General features: G+C 41.2%; 3 protein-coding genes across 5 annotated transcripts in view; all 3 read right to left on the reverse strand.

Moving 5' to 3' along the window:
* The window catches only part of FAAP100 (FA core complex associated protein 100), a 33,149-nt gene extending 26,767 nt beyond the window's left edge, over positions 1-6,382 (reverse strand). Inside the window, exons 1-2 of one of the 3 annotated variants that reach the window (XM_014072461.2) lie at positions 6,263-6,382; positions 5,693-5,873 (exon numbers count right to left, since the gene is read on the reverse strand). In XM_014072461.2, the coding sequence (XP_013927936.2) occupies positions 5,693-5,857 (165 nt within the window). In that variant the 5' untranslated portion in view covers positions 5,858-5,873; positions 6,263-6,382. Of the gene's footprint in view, positions 1-5,692; positions 5,874-6,096; positions 6,221-6,262 lie in introns of those variants that run through there. The other 2 variants (XM_087710171.1, XM_014072462.2) reach the window with 2 other exon arrangements.
* A 3,992-nt stretch (positions 6,383-10,374) lies between these two features.
* On the reverse strand, positions 10,375-15,448 carry LOC148048189 (uncharacterized). Its single transcript, XM_087710172.1, has 3 exons — positions 15,255-15,448; positions 14,010-14,139; positions 10,375-13,196 (listed from the first exon to the last, which is right to left on the reverse strand). Exons 1-3 carry the CDS (start codon positions 15,352-15,354, stop codon positions 12,926-12,928), a joined length of 501 nt encoding a protein of 166 aa, XP_087566298.1. The 5' UTR covers positions 15,355-15,448; the 3' UTR covers positions 10,375-12,925.
* A 4,186-nt stretch (positions 15,449-19,634) lies between these two features.
* The window catches only part of NPLOC4 (NPL4 homolog, ubiquitin recognition factor), a 49,966-nt gene continuing 45,055 nt past the window's right edge, over positions 19,635-24,545 (reverse strand). The window contains exons 16-17 of the mRNA XM_087710174.1: positions 22,130-22,232; positions 19,635-21,609 (exon numbers count right to left, since the gene is read on the reverse strand). Coding sequence (XP_087566300.1) covers positions 21,452-21,609; positions 22,130-22,232 — 261 coding nt within the window. The 3' untranslated portion in view covers positions 19,635-21,451. The remainder of the gene's footprint in view (positions 21,610-22,129; positions 22,233-24,545) is intronic.

A 24,545-nucleotide genomic window follows, 5' to 3' on the forward strand; every position in this document is an offset into this window, starting at 1 on the left:
GTGCAGATCCAAGCAGTGCGGCTTTTTGTATTTGACTGATGGTGATTTTGTCAATTTTTAACTGTTTTAAATGTAATTCCAGTGCTTTTGGAATAGCACCCAATGTGCCAATTACCACTGGAATTACCACTGCTGGTTTGTGCCATAGTCGTTGAATTTCAATTTTTAAGTCCTGGTATTTTGCGATTTTTTCATGTTCCTTCTCGGCGACCCTGCTATCCCCTGGTATTGCGATGTCTATGATTGTGACCTTATTTTTCTCAACCAGTGTGATGTCTGGTGTATTATGCGCCAGTATTTTGTCTGTTTGTATACGGAAATCCCACAAGATCTTGACCATCTGATTTTCGGTGACTTTTTCAGGCTGATGTTCCCACCAGTTTGTTGCTGTTTTAATATTATAATTTTTGCACAAATTCCAATGGATCATTTGTGCTACTGAATTGTGCCGCAATTTATAATCAGTCTGCGCAATTTTTTTACAGCAGCTGAGGATGTGATCAACAGTTTCATCAGCTTCTTTGCAAAGTCTGCATTTGGCATCATCAGAGGATTTTTCGATTTTGGCCTTAATGGCATTTGTGCGGATAGCTTGTTCTTGCGCAGACAGGATTAGTGACTCTGTTTCTTTCTTTAATGTACCTGTTGTTAACCATAACCAAGTTTGTTCACTGTCCACTTTATCTTTTTCTTCCCCCAGAAATTGGCCATGCAGTGATTGTGACCTTATTTTTCTCAACCAGTGTGATGTCTGGTGTATTATGCGCCAGTATTTTGTCTGTTTGTATACGGAAATCCCACAAGATCTTGACCATCTGATTTTCGGTGACTTTTTCAGGCTGATGTTCCCACCAGTTTGTTGCTGTTTTAATATTATAATTTTTGCACAGATTCCAGTGGATCATTTGTGCTACTGAATTGTGCCGCAATTTATAATCAGTCTGCGCAATTTTTTTACAGCAGCTGAGGATGTGATCAACAGTTTCATCAGCTTCTTTGCAAAGTCTGCATTTGGCATCATCAGAGGATTTTTCGATTTTGGCCTTAATGGCATTTGTGCGGATAGCTTGTTCTTGCGCAGACAGGATTAGTGTTGTTGTTGTTGTTGTTGTTGTTGTTGTTGTTGTTGTTGTTATTATTATTATTATTATTATTATTATTATTATACTTTATTCATTAAACATGAAACTCAGCCAACTGAACATTCAAAAATGCATCACGAATACCATTGACTGTTGATACGGTTTGTCGTCAGTATCCTAGGTATCAACCAAGTACCTTCTTAAAATATAAAATGTTCCGAGCAGCACAGTTTTTTGCAGTTCCGCTGGTGTTATTGCAGGAAGCTGCAATTTGTTGATGTATTTTATAAAATTCTTGGACATGGTACCAAGTGCCCCAATGACAATGGGTATCACTCAGAGGTGGGTTCCAACCAGTTCGCACCTATTCGGTAGAACTGGTTCGTCAAATCTACCGAACCGGTTAGAAAAGGTTCCACCAGTGGATCCCGGAAAGCAGGCCACACCTACAGAAGAGGTTCCAAAAATTTTTGAAACCCACCACTGGTATCAATGTTACATGTTTCATCTATAGCCGTGTAGTTTCGATGGCCAGGTCATGATATTTCATTATTTTTTCTAGTTCTTTTTCTTCGACTCTGGCATCTCCAGGAACTGCGATATCAATAAACTGTACACTACGACCCTCTACAACCGTGATATCTGGCGTGTTGTGTTCCAAATGACGATCTGTCTGTATTTGAAATTTGGAACAGAAAACGCTATATATCACAGTTGTAGAGGGCCGAAGCATACAGTTTATTGATATTGTTGTTGTTGTTGTTGTTGTTAGTATTGGTACTGCTTCTTGGTTAGTAAAGTAACATCCAGTAGGTAAAGTTTTTCTCCACCTATAGGTTAAAGGGGAGAAATTTCACCTCAATTTACCCCTCTCATGCCACTGTTGTCAAAAGCGTGAACTCAATGCCGATGAAAAGCTGGTAATGTTTACCCGTGGAGGCCACAAACTTCATGTGGGAAAAAGAGAAAACCAAAACAAGGGGGAAATTGAAAATCTGTCTCTCCAAAAGCCAAGCTGGATCACCACCTGTCTCAACTACCTCAATGCACAGGGCTGCCTTTAATTACCATCTGGAAGCTTCCGTTGGTAGAGAATGCAGCGGACCAAATGCTCACCAGAGACATCACTGGAGCCCGTAGCCTCTATTACTGCAGGCTCCGCTTTGGCTGCTCATTGGCTTCTGTGTGCAAACTAAAGTGCGGGTGTTAATCTACAAAGACCTTCGTGCTTGGCAACAGGTTACTGGCAGAACTGCAGCACCCTATCAAATTGGCCCGTGCTTTTGTCAGGAGAAACAAGCAACTACTCCCTGTTTCTGGGAGGCCTGGAGAGCTAAAATGAGAGGAAGGGAGAAATAGGTTCAGGCTGACAATAAAAGTACAGCTATTATTCCTGCTTGTACCTCTTGCCTGGACTACCTTGAAGGACTAACTGCCACTGAGGGTTGGATAGATTATGGTCGGATAGAAATCTACTAAAGAAATCAAGTAATGACTTGCTGCCATGTGCAGAATCAGACCCAGGAACCTCTGAGTATCATTTAAGACACCTCGGCACATCTAGTTTGAAGCCATTTTCTTTACATTCCTTGATTTAAAAGGAGTTTCATTCTCAGCTAGAGGAAAGCTTGAAGTAAAGCTTGTATGTTTTGTTTCTTTATCCAAGGATGTGCAGTTGTTACTATTTTCACCTAAAAGCATACCCTGCAACAAGAGGAGAAAGTTATTTTGCATGTCATTCCTCCTATGAAGCCATTAACTATTGCTGATGTGTTGCTGAACAAGTGGCATGTTATATCTAAGATGGGGGCTATCATTTCAGCAGTGAGAGAACAAGCAGCAGCACCCAATACACACACATCTGTCTGCAGTCAAAGCTGCAACAGTATTATAAGCATAGAGAACTGAGTACCATTTCTGTATGGAGAAAGCCCTGCAAAGTCTGTATTTTTATCGTTTGTTTTAGAACCTAATAATCTATATGCATATTAACCCATTTGTTACCCATCTCTCTATGTGAGTTGAAAGTGTGCAAGGTTCAGCTGGTTATTGTCAAAATAGGCTTCTTAGGTAAAATCAAAAGAATAAATTAAGGGATGCCTTTAATACAGCGTTTCTAAACCTCAGTAAGTTTCAAGTGTGCGATTTCAACTCCCAGAATTCCCCAGCCAGCTTACCAGCTGGGGAATTCTGGGAGTTGAAATCCAACGACCTTAAAATTGTTGAGGTTCAGAAACATTGCTTTAATATGTGAAGGTATGGTATAGATCTAGGAATCAACACTGGAAAATCTATGCAATCTAGGGAAAATACATTTCATATACCGGTATGTATCATTTGTGACAATATATCAAACAGAAAACATATCCTTCATTTTATAGTTCAACAAGACTACTCTACAGACAAAAGGCAGATTTGTAGGGCAGTTTTAAGGGAGGGAGAGAGAAGAATCACCACAGACTGATGTCAAGAATTGGATGCTACACGTAGGTGACTTATAAAGAACAACCAAGGTTGCTATGGTAAAAAAGATATTAAAAAACCAACAAGAAAAGTATAAATTAAAGATTTAGATGGTTAAGAGCATAGAGGACCATTTCACTTTGCTTCTTTCTACTACTATGCCACTCTTATTATTAAGCCTCCCACACACAGACATGCAAGCTATGTGTTTGCAGTGCATTCTACTCATCTGTTCTCTGCTCCTAAGAAGCAGACTAGTTTTTTTTAAATAAATTAACAGATTAGAAGCTCAAGGGACTGATGAAGGAAAAACGCAACGCCCTAGTTTCAGCTCTATTTCTGATCAAGTTTTACTTTTGTCAGGAGTAGCATAGGGACTAACTGTATGGACAAAGAGAATGCGGTAAATTTCATTTGCTCTGATCCAGAACTATGAAGGGCAAACTTCATTTTCTCCCACTGCCTGCTCTTCTCCTAAAAATTCATATGCAGGAAGACAACTTCCAGCACTTATTTGCAAAATGTTTTTGGTCCCAGATAGGAACCAAGCAATTGTAAACAGGTGTGTTTTGATAGCATCCTAAAAGTATGAACAATAAAAAAAATATGTGGGACACATATATTTGCCTTAATTCATGATAAAAAGAAATACTGGTCACAATCCAATCACTGAATGGATCCCATATTGTCAGGATACATTTTATGACTGGGATAGGTTAGCTAGTGCTTCACAGAAGTTCTGGACTATTTAGTTCTCCGAAATATGATAAATGAGAGACTTTGTAGCCCAAACTTCCAAAGGGCACCAAGTTATCACCCATTGTGCAAAAGGTACATTGCATTCAATTATTGCTTTTCTTTACACAGTTTCTTCTGGTGCAAGAATGTGCTTTCTGTCACTAATTCTCCTAAACAAAGCCAACAAAGCCACCGTACTACTTCTTTGAGTCTCCTGAAGGGAAAGAGCAAAGAAATTCAACATTCTATTAGGGATAGCATTATTGTGTTGCAATACTGCTCTACTTTTTCTCTTTTTAGTTCAAATGCTGTATTTAGAATTAGGATTAGTGACATAAGGTAGATCTGTATAGAATTTGCTTCGTGCTCATATGCTGTATAAACATGTTTATTTTTAGCATTTATGGGGTTGAATAAAACTCACAATAAAATACAAACTGGGAAACAGAGCTACCATGAAAATGAATGCATCTCTTCAGCTTTTACCCACCAAATTGAACTCAATTTACAGACTCTTTGGGGTACACCCATGCACCCTTCTTGCCAACAGTATGGAATGGTTTGCCAATGCATTCTTGTAGAACACATTTTCAAGTTCCCCATCTAGTCCACAGATCTGAAATTCCTAGAAGTTCCCCATCCCAGTACTAAACAGGGACGACCCTGCTTTGCTTCTGAGATCACTCAAGGTCAGCTTAATATCGCAACCTGTTGCAGACATACATCAGTGGGATTTAATCCATCCCAGCATCCGCTAATGCTTTGGACCACAATCCCCATCATATACTAAGTAAAGAGCAGCGGAATCGTACCTTCATTATATCTGGAAGCTGTCAGACTGGGGAAGGTAGCTTAAAGCTAGCGCTTAAAGGATGCAGTGTGAATTGCACCTGTCATTATCTCCAGTGCTTAGACAATGCACTGTTCTGTACACTGATGAGAGATATTAAATCAGGTTGAGATCAACTAGAATTCTATAATTATTATCATAGTGGTGTTTTCAAACTTTTAAAGATGCTGCTGCTGTCATAATCTTTAGAGCAGTGGTTCCCAATGTGGGGCCCATACCTCACAGGGGGGACAATTTGATTTTAATGGGGGCAATTTGAACCTTGTTTAAATCAAGTTAATGGCCTTTCAGGCTTCCTCTGCATGAGTAGAATTCACTTTTTGAGTAAAGTAAGAATTATATGTGGGGGCGGGGGATCAGGATTTTAGAGATGCTTAGGTGGGGCATGGCCAAAAAAATGTTGGGAACCACTGATCTATAGGCTCTGCCTCCTCCAGCCAGTGCCACCCCATCAGCCTAAAATTGCCTCCTCAGCATCTGATCTGATTTCCAGCGTCTGGTATCTCCCCCATGGCTCCCGTCCCTGTGAAAGAAGGACAAAGCGCCAGTCCAGACGTACCTTCATCAGCCGCCCTTCTTGGTCGTAGACATAGACGTACTCGGTGCCATTGGAGAGGTAGATCTGGTTCTCGTGGCACAGCACGCGGGGCTTCCCAGCTGCCAACCCCCCAACCGGGCAGCAAAACCCCGCCAAGTAATCCACTCTGTGCCCCACCTGGGCCATGACTGCCGCTGCCAGCCTGGGGAGAGGAATCAAGAGAGACGTGGTGGGGACGGAAGCGGAGAGAGCCCTTCAGGTGTCACCCTGCCTCGTCTGCGAAAAAGCACGTGGGAACCGAGCAAGTCAGCTTTGCGTGCAAAGGGGCCGCCCCACCCGGGCCATATTACTACTCCAGCCCCGGCGCCTCTGGTGGGAACGAAGGGAACAATAAACCCCGAAGGACACACACACAACACACACACCTTTTCACAATAGACAAGGCAAGGCTCGAGACGGGAAAGAGAATAGTCACAAATTGCAAATTAGCAAAGCAACTGGTCTCGCCTTCCACACACCCCTCCCCAAACCCGGCACAGGTCGCCCGCCCCCCCGCCACAAAACCAAAGGGGGCGGAGCTATCATTCTGACCCCGCCTCCTCCTTCTCTCCAAGGCAGCGGTCGGAACGCCACCAGTTACTAAGCGCGGGAAGAGGCGCTGCTTTACGGCTTCCTCTGTCTGTCTGCCTCTCCGGGCTCTCGACTGGAGCTGGCGGAAGCACAAGCGGCTGCGGAGACTGTTTACGACGCGCCGTAAAGGGAGGGTAGAAGGGAGGGAGGGCGAGCGAGCTTTTGAGCGCCTTTTCCCGCTGCTGGTGCGGCTCGCTGTTGCCATGGGGATGAGAAGACCGGGTCCCGCTACGGGAGCGGCTTGCGGGGGAATAAAGGAATATCAGGGCGCCCCAAGGAGAGGATGCTCGGCGGCGGGACTGGGGAGAGGGATACACGGAGCCAAGGCATGACGGATGCGGGGTCTTGCATTCGTATTTGAAGGGGAAAAGCTTAGAAAGCGTGTGTGGTTCCCAGTGATGGGAGGAGAAGGGGACACTGCAAAAAGAAAAAAGAGGGGCCCAAACACTATTGACTGGACTGGGGTCCTCCGGGCATGCCGGGAAGCTCCAGGTCGATCTTGCAATACGACTTCGGCAACAGAGTGGTCGATGCCTGGAATTCACTACCTGACTCTGTGGTTTCTTCCCCAAACCCCTAAAACTAACCTTAGACTGTCTACTACCGACCTCACCCCATTCCTAAGAGGTCTGTAAGGGGGCGTGTACCAACATGCCTACTGTCCCTGTCCTAATGTCCCTTTTATTCGTATCCTCTTCATGTATTCATAATCATGTTTATACTTATTTCTGTTATCTTATACATTCTTGACAAATAAATAAAGCCAAGCAGCTTGGGGCTGATCCCGTTGGATATGGGAGACCACCAGGAAATCAGAGGGCTGGTTTGGGAAGGGGAAAATACATGTGCGTGGATGGCAAAGAGGCTGCCTGGATGCATCCATAGAGCCAAACGAAATAGCTTGACTCCAAGGTGTCATTAATACGGCAACTCTTGAGAGTGGTTCCCAATTGACACTGAGGATGCCTGGGTTTTGTGGGGCTCTTAACACTACCCTATGAAATCAGATGCGTAGAGAAAAAGCAAGCACATCTGGACTCCAAGAGGAATCCCAGTCATTTCTCTTTGGAATTGAGTAAGGAGCTGCGGTGGCTCAGTGGTAGTCCTCAATAGTTCCTTTAGTGACCTTTCCAAATTACAATGGAACTGAAAAAAAGTGACTTATCACCATTTTTTACACAACCGTTGCGGCATCCTCATGGTCATATGATTAAAATTCAGATACTTGGCAACTGACTCATATTTAGGACAGTATCCCAATGTTATGTGATCACCTTTTGCAATCTTCTGACAAACAAAGTCAATGGGGAAACCAGATTCATTTAACAACTGTGTTACTAACTTAACATCTGCAGTGATTCACTTAACTGTGGCAAGAAAGGTTGTGAAATGGGGCAAAACTCACAACTGTCTTGCTTAGCAACAGAAATTTTGAGCTTGATTGTAGTTGTAAGTCAAGGACTACCTGTATTGCAGGTTAACTTCCCACAGCCTGGAGATCAGTCCTGATGGGGATCAAGGTTGACTCAGCCTTGCATCCTTCCCCAGTGTGTAAAATGAGGGCCCAGCTTGTTGATGGCAATATGTTTACATTGTAAACTGCCCAGAGAATGCTGTAAAGCATTATGGAGCAGGATATAAGTCTAAGTTCTATTGTTATTGATTTATCTGCAGATAGTAAATCAGAGGTTCAGCAAGTTCTGACCAATTCTGGAGAACCGGTAGTGGAAATTTTGAGCAGTTTGGAGAACTGGTAAATATCACCTCTGACTGGCCCCACCCTCATCTATTCTCTGCCTCCTGAGTCCCAGCTGATCGGGAGGAAATTGGGATTTTCCCCTGGAGTGGAGAAGGAATGGAGATTTTACAGTATTCTTCCCCTGCCACACCCACCAAGCTACGCCCACAGAACCAGTAGTAAAAAAATTTGGAATCCCACCACTCTACTAAGTGTATGTTATGGGTCAAATATTGGATTTTAATCATGAGTTCACAAGTTGACTTTGAATGGTTTCTTAAGTTTATCTTACAGGACTGCTGTGGCTTTAAATAAATAAAAATAAGTATAATCAGAAAAAAACAGCCCTCTCACCAAGTCAGTTACATTTTGCTCCCACACTAAAAATTGGAATATCAGTACAAAAAATGATCATTGGTTCAGTGCCTAACCAACAAAAGGTTCATGTAGGCTGGGCATTGTGGTGAGTACTATATTTGACAATGTGTTGCTTGCTGTTGATTCCACAGCCTTTTGTTCTATTAAAGTTTTGTAATAATGGTTCAGATGCAACCCCACATTTTAAAGCTAGAAGGCGAAAGTGGCAATCATCTGGCATATGCATGCAACAGTAGCTGTAGGTGCCAGTGTAAAAAAATAAAATAAAATCACAGTGCAGCTGAGACAGTAGATGGCAGTGTTGTTTGCAGTGATAACTATCCTTTCAAAATACCATGATGAGACTAGTAAAGGAATTATCAATTAAATGATTTGTTTCATCCTTCAGCCCAAATTCCAGCAACTGAAGTTAACATGATTTATTTCCTCTTATCTATTAACCCCAACTTGCCTTTATTATGCCTTAATGTTTTTTCACAAATGAAAACAAATATACATGTCTCAAGAAATGTTGCTTGGTCCAGTCTACGTCGGTCACAGAGATTTTTTAGTATTTTTAAAAAATTCCATCAAGCTTGATTGCTGATTCACCAACTAAAATGGATTTAAATATATTCTCTAGAAAACTGCAAAGTGTGATTATATGTGTAATAATTCTTGATTTTGGGGGGGTTGTAGATTTTGATAGGGACTTATGCAACTGTGAAAATCAAAGATATAATAACAAAGTTCAAAGAAGAGCCTACAAGTGGTTCTATTTAAATGTATGCATATCTAGAGTAAAAATGCACACAATGACATAGAATAGTTTATAGAAGCTAGAAATTTTTCAGAAAGATGCAAGAATGGTATTTTAATAGACACAAATTTGAAGGATAGTTTTGTGCCTTTGCAGTGTATTAAATTTAATCAGTAGCCATAATATGGGACATAAAACTCCCAGAAAAATGTTAAATTGAATTAAGGCTTGGAAATATTTTCAGAGAAGCCTCAATTGTTTGTTTTAATACATTTTGATGTAACCTGAGGAAACATCTCACTCCAATGGATTGGCCTGCTCCATTCAGATGGGCAGAAGGAGCAACGAGCAAACCCCATTGGCCAAAGAATTCCAATGAATGAGGTGCAAGAGAAGAGCCTTCTCTGCTGTGGCTCCTACCATCTGGAGCATCATATCTCTCAAGGTAGGATATGCTCCTATCTTCTTGGCCTTCCAAAAGGGCCTTGAACCGGTCTCTTTCTATTTTCCTGGGGTTCAGATATGGGTGCGTGCCCTTCTGGAGGTGGGATCAACAAATTAAATGAAACATCCCACCTTCATCCCATTTTATAACTCCCCATCTTAATTCTCTATTAATGTTACACTTACGGTTTTAATGTTTTATAATATTGTTTTATCATGTCAATAGCCACCCAGGGTTGTCGCAAGATGGGTGGTCTATAAATTTAACAAATAAATAAAATTTTAGCAATATGAATACATTTGTATAAAGTTGGAGCAAGGACTTCATTTTGGTTACTAAGATCCATACCAAAATAACTGCTAGATTAATTTACAGATTTATTTATACACTCAAATATTATGCTTTGGAAAAAATGCAGATTTTTAAAACACTTAAAAATGCAGATTCAAGAATGTCAGTCTCAAATGCTTAGCTTCTTTACATCAAAATATTTCTGGCATAGTCATTAAATGCTTTGTGTCTGTGGGTGTATATGAATGAGTCAACACAATTTGGCCTTCCAAAAGCTATAGCTTACAATATGTAAACTTTAGTGGGGTTTGTTAAAAATGCTATATGTTCTTTTTAATACACTGAATATAATGTATTAAATCCTGCTGAAAATTAAACTAGGTGTATATGATTTGTTTGCTTGTTTATAAATTTTATTGGCCATCCATTTTACCTCAAGAGTAACTCAATAAGTTGCAAGAATAGGGAAGAATGAATTACTTTGCTGAGTTTTTATTCACAAGCATAGCTCAAAACAAATAAGTAAAGACTCATGCAGCTTTTCCCACACATTTATCATATCTAAATAACATGAAAAGTTACAGCAAAACTTGGCTCGAACAATTTTTCCAGTAGTTTATTGTAAAGAGGTGTCCTGATTTGTTTTTTAGGCCTTATGGCACCCATATTTAACTTATCTTTAATCGTGGATTTAGAAAACTATGAATCTTACAATCCTAAACACATCTTCATTGAATATGATGTGGATGTTGATGGAATTGCTAAATCTGTATACCTACTACTTGAAAAGAGAAGTCTGGAAATAGTCAAACCATTAAGCCAATTAAAAAATCAACATAGTTCGCATTGTTTTTCCATTGCTAAAACATGAGAGCCTGCGCAAAGGCCTGGTAGCCAAGATACAGCCCTCAAGGCATATGCTTATCAGCCATACATAACATCAAGCCAGAATAGTCTGTCAGCTCCTAGGAGAACCAGAAAGATTACATAATATGCAGTTGCTTCTAATCTGTTTATATTTAGGTATGTGGAAATTAGGCTGGACTTTTCTCATTGGCTAAAACCAGCTTTGGCATAAAGATGGAGAAGAATTTGGATCCTTTGTGCTTAAATGCACTCAGATTCCTCTTTTGTAGCATCTGATCTGACTACAGTATAGTAGTGGGTTTTTTAAAAGGAACAGTCAAGAAATAAGGAAGGTCATTAATAAATTATAGCCAAAGGAGCCAATGTGCAGGGATTTAACTTCAGGAAATGAAGCTTCTTATGAAGATGCTTACATGTGTAGGAAGTTAGCACCCACCTCTTTCCTAGAAAAATGAAATATTTTAGGAAATATTAAAAAGGCAGAATATTTCCCCTAAAAAGAGAAGTAGAAACTCAGAGAGACAGAAACTCAGCCACCACCACCCCATCTTTGTCAATGGGCCATTACGGCCTGAGCCAGCCTATTCTACATAACAAAGATTTATCCCATTTCATTGCCCTTCATTGCACCACCCACCAAGTTTCAACCAAACTTAGCACACAGACAACCTACAAAGCTAGCTATGACAACCTACAAAGCCAGCAATCAATCAGGATACTCTTCCTGTGCCCTCGGAAGTTCAAAGCCCAACAGAGAGTATAAAATCCAGAGACTCTCAGCATCTTTTCCCTTTTTTCTGCTCAGGAACTCAATCCATGTGATCCTGTCCATCATTAAACCATCTTTCCAAACAGCCTCCATGTTTCCAGTGTCTTTTTCCCCACTTGGAACTGAACCCAGATGGACATTTCTTACAACACATGGACCAAGAGTTTTAGATTATGTGGCTGCCAGTGGAGCACAGGGTGCCCATTTTATCAAGCAGTTTTGGATACAGGAGTTTGTAATGCAATTATGGTCAATTTCTCATCTTGCAGTCCTGGACCGATGAGCAATTTAGTGTCTCCTAGTTACATATGTCCGCCTAGCAGTTCGAAAGCATGCAAGTGCAAGTACATTAATAGGTACCACTTTGGTGGGGATGTAATAGCATTCTGTGTGCCTTTGGTGTATATAGTCATGCTGGCTACATGACCATGGAAATTGTCTTCAGACAAGGCTGGCTCTCTTGGCCAAGAAACGGAGAGGATTACAGTGCCCTAGTGTTGGGCACAATTGACAGGGAAAACTTTACCTTTTTAGATAAATATGCAGATAAACAGTGGGCATTCTCTGATTGTTAGAAGAGATAGGAAGAGACTGTTCTCATAATTGATCCACGCACTCATGCACACAGTCATCCATACAGATAAATTGGAAGCTATGTAGAGAGTTGGTACTTTTCTTAATGCTGTATCCATAAGCAATTCTTTATTGACTGCCGGGTACCAGCCACCTTTAACAAACAGGAAATAGCTCTGCTTCATAAAGTATTTCTGGAGTCATACATGGAATGCTTCAGTGAGCATAACAAATAGCAGTGCAAATAGAAGGATGATGTATATGTTTACAAGGGGTGTGACATTCTACATCTTAAAAATCAATTCATTTCTACTGCCAAAAATAGGTGATGTAGATTGTAATGTAGTCTACAGTCATGCAAAGTATAATTCCCAGCATTTTGGTGGACTATCATACGTAATTATCATATAACTATTACATGGTGTGCAATAAGCATGTGAGAACTATGTAAAGCAGCCAGAATCATTCTTAACATATGTAAGAACTGGAGAATGTGATGCAAACTGGGTGCTGTATCCACTTTTACAACCAGTCAGGTGTGATTTCATCTGTCATTACGTTAAGCTGTGCATAACTTAAAACAATGACAGGGTCTTATAGTCTACTCTTAAGGAGACATGTATTTGATAAAACCATTCCTTGGCATTTATTCCAATAATACCTTGGGAATTGTGTCTCCAGCCAAGAAAGGATTCCTATCTTTGTCCTGAGTCTTTCACACTTAAGCCCTCATAGTAAGTTTTTTGAAGGGGAAAAGACAGGCAGACAAAAGGATGCGTTTGGTTTCCAAAATTGCAGTGAAGGTCCAACACCAGCTGGAGCACTTATTGCCTTCCCTCAGTCAAGGGCTCTATGATCCGCCTCCCATTCCGGATCAGGATTCTGCGGCGTTTGGCTGGCAGGAGGGCAACCTTTTTCTCTCCTAGTTGGGCAGCCCTGATGAAAGGCTTAGCAGGAGACAGGTTCTGCCTTTTGTTCATCTCATCTACAAAAGATTCCACCCCCTCGAAGCGTTTAGTCAGTTCTCCAAGATGTTCCTTGAGGGCATTAAATTCCTTGTATAGGTCATCCAGGGCATCAGAAAGAGGTTTGATTCTAAAAAGACAACAGGCAAGAAGGGTTATGGGTTAAATAACAAACACCCTATGCTAATTTAACGGAATTAGGCTTTCATTTTATTCTGGCAAGGTTCAACAATAGAGCTGGATCTATGCTGCCAAACTCGATTATGGCACGTAGGCGGCAATTTATTTACGCAGATGCAAGTCATCCGTGCAAAACTTTGCTCAAGCAAATGTCCATTTCTTGGGTAGGATACTTCCATAATACAGATGCAGTGATATTGACCCAGAAATATTTATTTTATTTAGCTGTATGGTCCACAACAATACATAGAATCATAGGGATGGAAGAGACCTTGAAGGTCTTCTAGTCCAACCCTCTGCCCAAGGCAGGAGAACAGTTTCATCAACTCAGTCTTATCAATCTGCAAATGGTAAATTATTTGTTTGTTGCTTAATTAGGGCTTGTTAACATGGGTTATTGTTGCTTTTTGTGCACTACCCAGGATCTTTCAAGATTGAGCCAGGTTTTTTTAAAATCAAAATATATCTCACACTATATATGGACATGCACACATTGGACAAAGCCAAAAAACGGGTTAAAAAATGACTGAGGATGTTGTGAAAATCCCATTGGTTTCAAAGGTAGGGCAAACATCCTAGGGCAGAGCATGTTCTATTTAATCTTAATCCTAATCCTATGAACAACTAGATTCCACTACCCTTGTTCTTCTAGATCAACTGCTGACACAAATTTATCAATTCTCCACTAGACTGGCATATTTTGAGGTGCTATGCTAAGTCAATTAGAAACCTATCCAGATCTCTGCCTGGCCCCAGCCCTCACCTTCCATAGTCAGGCAACACTCTTTGGTGATCATGGAGGAGAAGATTCCTGATTTGAGTCATAATGGCAAATTTCCAGTTGTCAAGAACCACAGTAAGATTAGAACATCCCCTTGTATTGACTTTATCAGCTGGAAGAGGAAAGAGAAAAGAAGACGAAACTGGAATGTGATATAACAAAGAAGTAGTTGTGTAAAATCATCATCGTCTTAAAAAAATAAGGAAAAATATAAACCTTCAAATACAGTTTGGTGAATGCATAAAAAGAAAGTACTAGTGGTTGGGTACATACCAAAAGATTTAGAAAAGCATTTGGACACCATATGAATCTCAACACATCAGTTACAAAATGTAACTTACATTATTTGGTACAGTGCCTATATTACAGTAGTATCACTAGCTAGATCCTTGAAAATAATCTGTCAGTCAAAATACTATGCCACATCCAGTTGGAACTATCTAGTAGATTATGTGGTAACAACAACAATTTAACTCCTCCTTTTCTTTCCCCTCTTCCTCCAGTACTGCACTTTTGTTCCTAAATGCTGTATTTCCACACCATTAACATGAAATGAGAATCTAGCAGGACTATTGAGGACAATAGCCAGACCTTCACCATACATTCATACCTTCTTCATGGGTAAAAGAAAGTGCTCAAAAACAATGTGGCAACTCACCCTTCTTACATTATTTCGGGTGGAGAGCAAATTTAGGAGGAATAAAGTTGCTTCAGCGTGACATCAAACACAAAGAGAGAATAAAGGGATCCTAATTTTTGAATGCATCTTTAGGGGTGGAAAAAAGACCTGCCTTTCTTTAAGAGTTCATTTTAGGACCTACAGTATTGTTTCCAAACAACTCCCTGAAAACATGTCCTGGGAGCTGCACAAGGAGAAATATGATTTATAGCTAAAGTTCAGGTGCTCACAGATACTTAAAACTATGAATAATCATGCACACAGAAAAGTTCAGAACTATATAAGAAATGTGGAAATTGGAAGAGGATTGGAATCTCAGGTTAGCAGCCTTTATGAAAAACAAATGGGCTTTGGGGCATCCACTATCCAAAGTAAGTGTGCCACCAAAATCATTCCCCCTTACACAACGGGGGTTCCAAGGCCCTTAGCAAAGAGGGGCCAGCCTATCCAAGTGCCCCTCTGGCCCAATTCACAATAAAGAAAACTTTCTGTTGCTTCAAGCAACAGCCCACTTTCTGAGGAAGGCCATGTTATTTAGGACCTGTTACCTTCTGATCGGTAGTCCCATTCGAGGGTGGCTTCCCGCCACTTCGGTATGGCTGCATAGCTGACGGCGACCAACAGCAGCAGCCAGAGAATCTGCTTCATGCTGCCTTGACAGCGGCAAGAGAAGGAAGACCGAATCAAAAGATCCTCTTTACATTCTCCGCAGAGACCTCACAGCCTCATTCCTGTTCTGCGTCCAACCCCACCCCTTTTTTTCCTTGATGGCTCCCATATGGTCGCTCGTCTAGCTGGGCTGGTCACCAGTTTGTCATATCAGTGAGCAGAGAAAAAAAGGGGCGTCTCTACTTCTGTAGCCGTAGAAACACAACACTCATTGCATCCATTCACCAGTCCAAGTCCAGCTGGATGGAAATATTGTCCAGGGGTTTGATGATGTCATGTTGGAATTTGGATATCATCTGACTTATGACTGTCCTCTCTGTAGAAGGACCCCATTTCCTCCATATGCCTCAATAGCTTTGAAACTTTGGGATCTTGCAAGTTAGAAAGAAGTGGAAGTGGGTGGACAGGAGAGAATAGAAGCTGTGGATCTGAGCAGGCAAATTGCTAAATCTTGCTAGTTCCTTATTGTTAGGATGGGGGTAGCTTAGGCTATGTCTTCATTGGATTGGACTTGTGTCAACCATGTAATCATGTTAATTCAGCAGTAGATAAGCACAATAAATAATATGGTTGCTATTAAGGATGCTATCATATTGTAACACACCAAACATGAAGGGGAGAGGAAGAAAGAGATACAGCTGAAATCTCCCAAGACTGTAAACATTCATTTTTTCATTTCATTCTCACTTCCATTCTTTCCCATGATTTCAGGCTAACAGACTGGGCTAGCTATAGCCAGAGTCAGAGAGTGGCTGCTGCAACTACTTGAAACTCCTTGTCACTTGGGGCCTGGGTGTTCTGCTTCTATTCCTCACCCAACCTCAGCTCTCGCCTCCTTTGTTCAGAATTGGTCCTTTTAGACCCGTCTCCTTTTGCATATAAATAGAGGCCGATTTGGGCCAATGGCTGGAACTAATGTCGGACTGCAGAAAAATAGAAAGGGACCAATTAAATCAAGGGTGAGCCAGGCAAGTAACGTGACCTAGACTGACATACGGTAGTCACGACTTTGCCATCTGAACCTAGATAACTATGGATCCTATTGTATATCCTATATGTGTTTATCTGTTCAAGACACTTTAATAGGAAGGAATTGAAAATGCGTTGAGAAGTTAATGCTGGCATGCAGGTTGTCACTTTCCAGAGGAATTAGATTCCAACTTTAACTTGCCAGCCAGCCTGTGATCAAGACTTTCAAAAAATATTTAATTTAAAAAAACACACACACACAACTGAATAAAAACTTTATTTATCTGCTGAAATCCTCAGATGGCAAGATATGGTGGTCATTCTTTCAAATCTAGTTTGTTTTTTCCCCTTCAAACCAAGTTCTGCCTCTCTTCAATTTATAACATTGTCCTGAAATTTTGCCATTCTTCAAATTACAAACAGATCCTTTTGGACTGCTATAGGAAACACTCCGATCTGCAATTTACATCTCTGAAGGGATGGAGGAGAGAAGTAAGAGATTTGTGGGACAAATACTCCAAAGTACATTTTAGGTCATTAGCGCTTAAGAGTAAAGAGGAAAATTCTGTTTATTCATACTTTCTTTGATGAATAGACAAGAAAAAGGAGCAGCTCAGGGAAAAAGCTATCCACTCCAACTCCGCTGTGCACAATTTACACAGAAACTGTTTACAAAGGCACAAAACTGCAATTCCCCAGCATGTGTTTTCTTGGGAAATATGGACAACTGGGAATTACAAAAGGTAAATGACTTATTTCTTTTGAAAGTTAGAGAGAAATATCTCGTCTTGTTGGCATTAACTTTGCTGCTCTCCTCCCTCCCCTTGCTCTTAATGATATCCAGACAATGATTTTTTTTAAGTGAGAAGAGCACATTCAGCGTGGTTCACATCAGATAGCCAGATGGGGACATACGTCACTCCCTTGTCGGTGTTTATGAGTCCAGATGGCACAATAGAGATAAGCCAAAGGAAAATGAATGGGAACAAAAAATCTATCTCCTGACCTACAGAGCACTGGTAGAGTTGGAAAAGACCACTTCATCCATTGAGCCACAGCTCAACTCAAGAGTTAAGAATCCAAATGAAAATATTCTTAACCAGATGGCTGTCTTGCAATCTGTGAAAGGAAGCCCATCATTTTTCTGGTTAATGAGTTCCATAGCCTAACAGCACTAAATTCAATCAAACTTTTTTTTACTGCAACTATTCTTTGGTAGTTAGAATAATAGATCTTGATCTTCTTGGAAGGGATGAAATTAAAAATGTTTTGTCCCTGTGAAAGAAAACTTCCATTATACCTTGGAAGTTTGTCTGGGCTATTTCAGGGAGGGATGGCCAAAACCAAAACCAGATGCAAATTAGGAAAATCTTAAGGACACATCCATTGGATTCCTCTCCCTCTATATAGAAACCCACATTTTTTCTCCTACAATCTGCATCTATCTGTCATACCAGTCCTAGTTCTCTAAAGCCATGTTGCTTTGGACCTTTTTTCTCCTACCCTAGTTCACATCTGAGAGGACCTTTGTGGTACAGGTCCATGCACAAGACATGCACATTTTGGGTCAGCTCACAGATACTACTGTAATTGATGCAAAGGATGCATGGAAGTCTTCACAAACTTACTTTTCGGCATATCATCTTTTGACATTTCTTCAGCATACCCCCATCCAAGACAAACATTTACAGCTCCTTCAAATTCTCTTCATTGGACTTAATGTTTCTAGTTCTTGCTCTTCTTGTGAAATACTTGTCTGATTTCTTTCAAAAACTCGTTTTTAGACCTTGATGCAATATTCAAGGTGTGATCTGACTAACACAGAATGAAGCATAGCCAATTATTTCCCAGAATTTGGAAAATATTTGATTGATGCAGGCTAAAATTGTATTTGTTTTCTTGGAGCCACACCGTAAGCTGGACAGAGGCCTTCACTATTAAGACAAATATTTCAATGTTTTTCTTGAAAGGTCTATTATATATGTGGCTTCATCTATCCTATATCTGTGTATTTTTTCCTTGTTTCCCCCTAAGTTGAGAATTTTGCATTTGCCTCTTAAATTGGTATATTTAGCTGTTTCTATAACCCATCAAAACAATTTTGAATGTTATTTCTCTCTTGTAAGGTATTAATATCTCAGCAATGTTATATCCTCCATCAGTTAATCCAAGTCATTAGAATCATAGAATTGTGGAGTTTGAAGGGACCACAAGGGTTAACTAGTCCAATCCTCTGCAATGTATAGGAAAACCAATTAGCTTCTTCCTCAAGTGGTGTCAGTCCAGCCCCTTCCTAACAATATCCAAAGATGGAGAACCCATAACCTTTCTTGTGCCCATTATTTCTGGTCCTAGTTTATGTGGCAGCGGAAAGTAGTTCCTTTCATACTTCTAAATCATGATCAAGAAGGAGGTCAGAAGTATGTTAATCTTCCTACCAGCCATCATACATAAATGGCTCAGGTTTAGCCATTTGTTATCAATGGCTGCAGCCATTAATATGTACAACCCATTTCATATTCAAATAAAACCTATATTCTTGACTTGCCAGATTGCTAAAAACATGGATCCCAAATTTTGTGTTTTAAGATGAGATTTGAAATAATAGCTGACTGAACACATATACAGCAAGCACTTTAGAAATTAGATGTTGTTGGGACTTGAAGTGAATCACCATGACATATATACCGTATTTTTCAGAGTATAAGACACACTGGAGTATAAGACGCAACAAGGTTTTGAAGAGGGGAAAAAAGTTTTTACACTCTGCAAACCTCCCCAAAACGGCTCGTTCCCCCCTGCCCCCAAAAGGCATGAATAGTCTTTAGGGAGCTTGCAGAGTGCTCCCGGGGGGAGGGGGGGGACAAATAAAAAACAGCCTGTTTTTTGTAAAAAAAAAAAAAAAGGCCTGGATAGCCTTTAGGAAGTTTGTAGAGTGCTTCTGGGGGCTGGGGTAAAATTGAGCAAAAAATGGGCAATTTTTCACTCATTTCTCCCCTCCCCAGCCTCCAGGAGCTCTTCAAAATGTTCCTAGAGGCTATACACGGCCATTTTGATGAAGGGGGTGGGTTTTTGAGAGGCACAAAATGCTGTATTCAGTATATAAGATGCACACAGATTTTCAGCCTCTTTTTTGAGGGAAAAAGGTACATCTTATACTTTGAAAAATACAGTATCAACGTTAGAACAATGCATGAATGGTGGTCAGGAGAAATGTTTGGGGCTCAAGGGATGCATAATTTCAAAACGAGTAGAGAGCAAAGTGGAGAAAGCAACAAAAGGACCCAAAGTCATCATTTTGGATGCTTTTAATAGGTTTTTATTTGCAGGGCTGTTATTCAGTTAAGTCCAGTCCAAACCAAACATACACCTCTGCAACCCAAAGAACCAAGAAGAACAGCAAGAGCGGCTACAGCCCATTGAGCTTGAGAAATCTAGTCAAAATGCAAACCCAGGAAACAAAAGTCACACGTCCTGCCAGCAATAACTAGGACCAGAGAGGGTGTTTATGAGCCCCAGCTACAACTGCCTTGAAAGGCAAAGACCGCATCCTTCACAGCTAGTGTTTGGAAGCCAGTCCTATGTGCCCAGAATGAAAATGGGAGCTGGGACGGAGGCACATTTTTTTGGTGGTGACGAAGACCTAGGAATATAAACTATGGAAGGGCAGAAATAAAGGCTGTATGTCCACATAACCAGAGAGTTGACATGAAGGGCGTCTTTCTCTCTAATATTGCAAGGTTCGTCAGAGTGATTATATAGGCTTGCTATGCAGACTACTTCTGCAAGTGGAATCAATTGTGACTTAACATAAAACAGTCCTAGCAGAGATACTGGGAATTTTGGATAATGGAAAAAAAAGAAAAGAAATCTCAGGACACTTTTGAATGGAGGAGCCCAGGTATCAGAAGAAATAAGGAATAGGAGGCACAGCTAATATATGATTATGAGAACAGTAGGCAGGGTTGTGTTCTAGAGGCAAGGCCATTTCTATTGCAGTCACTATGTTCTAGAGGCAAGGTAATTTTTACACAGGCATTTTAGTGAGGTAAGACAAACTCCCATTCCAATATATGCTCTATTTAATTTTGTTGTGCTGATCCCTGTGTACTCATTAATAGACATGAATAAAATGCCTAGATATTTTGCCCGATCATACCTTTGGATCCCAGGAAATTGCTTTAAATATAAAGGGAAAATAGTGCATGGAGACTTGGTACAAAAACTGCTTGTGAACTGTTGCTTTCCCAGTCCTGACACAGCTGGAATGAAGCTGCTGTAGGGTTCCAAACCTGGAAGCGACAGGATATGCTTCCCGTTGCCAAACCAGGATGAAAATCATCATCTCTCTTAGCTAACCATAGATGAGGAATTCTGGGAATTTTAATATGCTGCCATTAGGGATGTAGGGCAAGAAATGGAGGAAGTGGCAACCAGAAACATCCCTGCCTGGTTGGAAAAGATGTTCTTCCCCCACTCTCCAGTGCCGTGGTTTAACCTGGGGCTTTAAAGCCACAGTATGCCCTGCGATCACACGCCACTCAAGTTGAAGCTATAATGAGAGAGTGGACCAATGTGGCTCAGGCACCAGTGAGCCAGAAACTCTGGGGCTAAATGCAAAGCATGTCAAGAGAACAACATTACACAAGCTAGCCCTGGGGGACCAAGTCATCCCTTCAACACTACTGCCTAGCCTCACTGACAAGCTTAAGGCGGGGAAAGCTTGTGGCATGCAAGCTAACAGGGCGACAACGGCCACACCGCCATGAGCCCACAGAGCTGATCAGCCACCTGTGCGACTTCAGCTCAAGGGAAGCAGGACCTCTGGCTTTCTACAATACTGAGAGCAAAGAAAAGACAAGGCAGCACAGTGGGGCCATCTTATTTTTTTCCCACCGGGACATCCTGTTCCAACTGCAAGCTGCCACCTTGTAAATGGCAATTGAATACCTGTGATATGGGTCCTTTCCCCCCTTTCTTGTCTTGCCCCGCCCCACACAGTACATTGTCCCAGGAGGAAGAACAATCCTGCCGGGCTAAAGGTTTGCCTCTGTATTTCTGCCAGTTGGTCTGTAATGGCTGCCCCGATCGCCAAGCCAAAAAGGGCCTAGCTCCGTGGGAGGCTACACATCTCGCAATGATCTGTGCCTGGTTGGTTCATGAAGGTGCAGTGCTGACAGGCCCACATTGAAGAAGTTGTTGCATGTGTTGAAGTGCCCATGGCGCCATATTCTTGGAGTCCTGGCAACTGAACACCCACTGTGCCTGAAAAAATGAAATGGAATAATTAGGAGACGGAAAAAGCTCCAACAAGCAGAAAACATTTTTTGCCTAGAAACTTTACAAATTGCTAGATAATTTCTAGAGTAAATGCAATCTTCCCTTAGGAAAATTCCCATTTCTTGGCACAACACTGTCTAATTCTTTCCACAGATTTCTACAACTGTATCCTCTAAAAACTCTTCCTTTCTTTCCTGCATGAATTAAATCACCCCCCTCCTTCTCTCTCTCTCTCTCTCATCTATCTATCTATCTATCTATCTATCTATCTATCTATCTATCTATCTATCTATCTATCTATCTATCTATCTATCTATCCACACACACAAACACACACACGTAACTACTTGGCTACAAAGTGTAAAGTTTTGTTTACTTGTGTTGTATTCCCAAAGGTGGTTTCAAATCTAAATTCCAACGCTAGGCAATTTGACAAAGGTAAACAAAAGCTGTCCAGCATCTTTGGAGTGATGTGATTCAAAAAGAGAAAAGACATTAAACATACTGCAAAGCTGCTCAATGGTAGCCCACTGTTCAGATTTTTTCCAGGTCTGAGCGAGATCCTCATTCCGGGTTCTTACTGCCTCCAGCAACAAGCTGATACTATCCTAAAAGAGGAAATAAACCACATCACACCACCTACATTTTAAATAAAGGATTAATGCACCACATCCCACTAGCTGTAACTGTCAGTAATATTTAATATCTAAATATTCCATTACACAAAAACATTTTTGTCAAATGATTTACAATCTCCAAAATAGGTTGCACTCTGTCTCTTCTCCCACTTTCAGGACATCTAAAGGCATGGAGCAACAGTATAAAAATACATTTTGTTTCCTGAGACCCAAAAATGCCATTTCAGGTATCCCATTTCCATTCCAGTTTTAAAGGCCAATTATTCTTGAAAGTAGTAAGAAATGAAACTTCTACTGCTTTGTTTAGCAGAATCTAGACAGAGTCACTATGTTGCATGTGCGCTGTTAGCTCCACTTATTTTGTGCGCCATGATTGAGTGGCACAAAAAGAACAAGTCAACGTAGCTCAGACTCCTTTAAGAAAGGAAATGCCAGCATAAAACAAGACCCCATTTAGAATACTCGTATGAGCAAGAATGCATGAATGAAACATCATGCTCCACATTTCAGTTAGCAGCAACTGTTCTCCGACATTCACAAGTGACATTATGCAGGATTACATTAAAATGGATTTGCTGAAAGAAAAAACATTTATTGAGATTTGAACAGCAGGTGGCATTGCAGACAAGTTCTGAAATGAACTAGATAACAATCAGTGACGTGCAGTCAGGTGAGGTAAGTGAGGCACAGCCTCACCGCTCTCATTATGAAAAGAAAAAAAATGTAAAAGGGAAAAGGCGAGTGCTGAGGTGAGGCTAGCTAGCTGCTGCCTCACCGTGAATGACTGCCTAACTGTTTAAAAAAGCCTCTAAAAGCGCCCTCTACTATGAGGCAGGAGAACTGCATGCCTCATCTAGTCTGACTTTTTAGGAGTTTTATGATTGCTCAAGCAGAGTTAAGCAAGGCTTAAGAGCCTAAAAAGTCCTGAGGTAGGTGAGGCACGCAGTTCTCCTGCCTCATAGTAGAGGGCGCTCATTCTTCCTGTGACTCAACGGCATCGCAGCTACCCCTCTTCCCTTTTTCTTCCCTTCTCGCTTGCAATACAGTGACAATAAAGGGGGAGCGCAGAGATGTACCTTCATCTCTTCATTGATTCCCCTTTTTACGGGATTAGCCAGCTTCCTGCTTCTTTTATTTTCTGGAAGTCTCACTTCTTTCTCCATTTCTGCCATTTTTTATTTTATTTTATTGTTTGGTGTGCATGGCGCGCACGCGTGTGTGTATGTATCTACTTTGGTGGAGATGAAATGGCTGCTGGTATTATTGAGGAAAAAGCTTTTGTGGGAAGGTTGTGGAGAGGAAGGGAGGGAGGACGGGGGTGGCTTTTAGCACTGATTTGTTTCCCTCTCTTTTCTCTCTCTCTCATTCTCTCCCTTCAGCTCTCTTTCATTTCTCTCTCCCTCTCCTCCTTCTCTCTCTAATTTGTTTCCCTCAGACTTGCTTCCAATTTGTGCCTTCTGGCAAACTACAGTTTTCTTGGCAAGAGATCTAGCTTGCCATTGCTTTCCCCATAGGTCTGAGAAAGTTTCTTTCTTTCTTTCTTTCTTTCTTTCTTTCTTTCTTTCTTTCTTTCTTTCTTTCTTCTCTTTTCTTTCCTCTTCCTTTCTTCCCCCTGATTTGTTTCCCTCTTTTCTCTCTCTCTCATTCTCTCCCTTCAGCTCTCTTTCATTTCTCTCTCCCTCTCCCCCTTTTCTCTCTAATTTGTTTCCCTCTCTTTTCTCTCTCTCCCATTCTCTCCTTCCAGCTCTCTTTCATTTCTCTCTATCTCTCTCTCTTTCTCCCCTTTTCTCTTTCATCTCTTTCTTGCGCATGCAAGCAAAATACCCCAGGATCACAGTGGTGGGGACAGCAACTCCTTCCGCTGCACTGCGGAGAAGAGCCACGCTGTGCAGGAGTCTCCTTAGTGCTAGACTCAGGTCAGCACGAGCCGCGGTCCCCTTCATGTGGGCTCAGGAAAGAGGGGAATGGGACCACGGTTCGCGCTGACCTGAGTCTAGCGCTAAGGAGTCTCCTGCACAGCGTGGCTCTTCTCTGCAGCGCAGCAAAAGGAGTTGCTGTCCCCGCCACCATGATCCTGGGGTATTTTGCTTGCACGTGCAAGAAAGAGGTGAAAGAGAAAAGGGGAGAAAGAGAGAGAGATAGAGAGAAATGAAAGAGAACTGGAAGAAGAGAATGAGAGAGAGAGAAAAGAGAGGGAAACAAATCAGGGGGAAGAAAGGAAGAGAAAAGAAAGAAAGAAAGAAAAAAGAAAGAAAGAAACTTTCTCAGACCTATGGGGAAAGC

The sequence above is a fragment of the Thamnophis sirtalis genome, unplaced genomic scaffold (genome assembly GCF_051295495.1).
Source record: "Thamnophis sirtalis isolate CommonGarterSnake01/CBP01778 unplaced genomic scaffold, rThaSir2_p1.2 scaffold_3, whole genome shotgun sequence".
Lineage (NCBI taxonomy): Eukaryota > Metazoa > Chordata > Lepidosauria > Squamata > Natricidae > Thamnophis > Thamnophis sirtalis.